General features: G+C 48.8%; 1 protein-coding gene across 1 annotated transcript in view; it reads right to left on the bottom strand.

Moving 5' to 3' along the window:
- The window catches only part of CNR2 (cannabinoid receptor 2), a 1,174-nt gene extending 850 nt beyond the window's left edge, over window positions 1-324 (bottom strand). Inside the window, exon 1 of the mRNA XM_007459306.1 lies at window positions 7-324. Coding sequence (XP_007459368.1) covers window positions 7-324 — 318 coding nt within the window. The remainder of the gene's footprint in view (window positions 1-6) is intronic.
- Window positions 325-568: the final 244 nt, after the last annotated feature.

The raw sequence follows: 568 nt of genomic DNA, 5'->3' as shown, positions 1-568 counted from the left end.
CAGCAGGAAGACAGCTTTGGAATCAACGCCATGGAAGACGTGGAAATTGACAAAGTTGAAGGCAAAGACCACACTGGCCAGAAAGTCAGCCCCAGCCAAGCTGCCAATGAACAGGTACGAGGGCTTCCTGCGGAGCCGGTGTGAGGACAGGATCAGGTAGAGCACCACCAGATTCTCCAGGGCGCTCAGTAGGCCGAGAGAGGTGCACAGCACTGCGATAGCTATCTTTTGGGAACTGCTCAGGATCATGTAATCCTTCATGGGGTTGAAATCCAAGCCATCAGTGGAGCCATTGGCTGCCTGTATCTTCCAGCATATCTCCATGGGTTGGGTCCCTCGGCTTCTGCCGGGCTTACCAGGAAGCCTTTGCTGTAGTACAATGAGAAGAAGAAATGAGTTTTTTTTCAATCAGTGCAATAATGACCTCATACAATCACTGACTCTAACCAAACACTTTACCTGTGCGATGGATCATATGTTGAAACAGTGATTTATATTGGTTTCTCTCTATTTTACCCTTTCTTCATCCTAGTGGGGTGCTAGGTCTGTACTGGTTGCCTTAGGAGAG

The sequence above is a fragment of the Lipotes vexillifer genome, unplaced genomic scaffold, assembly GCF_000442215.2.
Source record: "Lipotes vexillifer unplaced genomic scaffold, Lipotes_vexillifer_v1.1 scaffold496, whole genome shotgun sequence".
NCBI lineage: Eukaryota > Metazoa > Chordata > Mammalia > Artiodactyla > Lipotidae > Lipotes > Lipotes vexillifer.
This window is presented reverse-complemented; position numbering and strand designations above follow the sequence as displayed.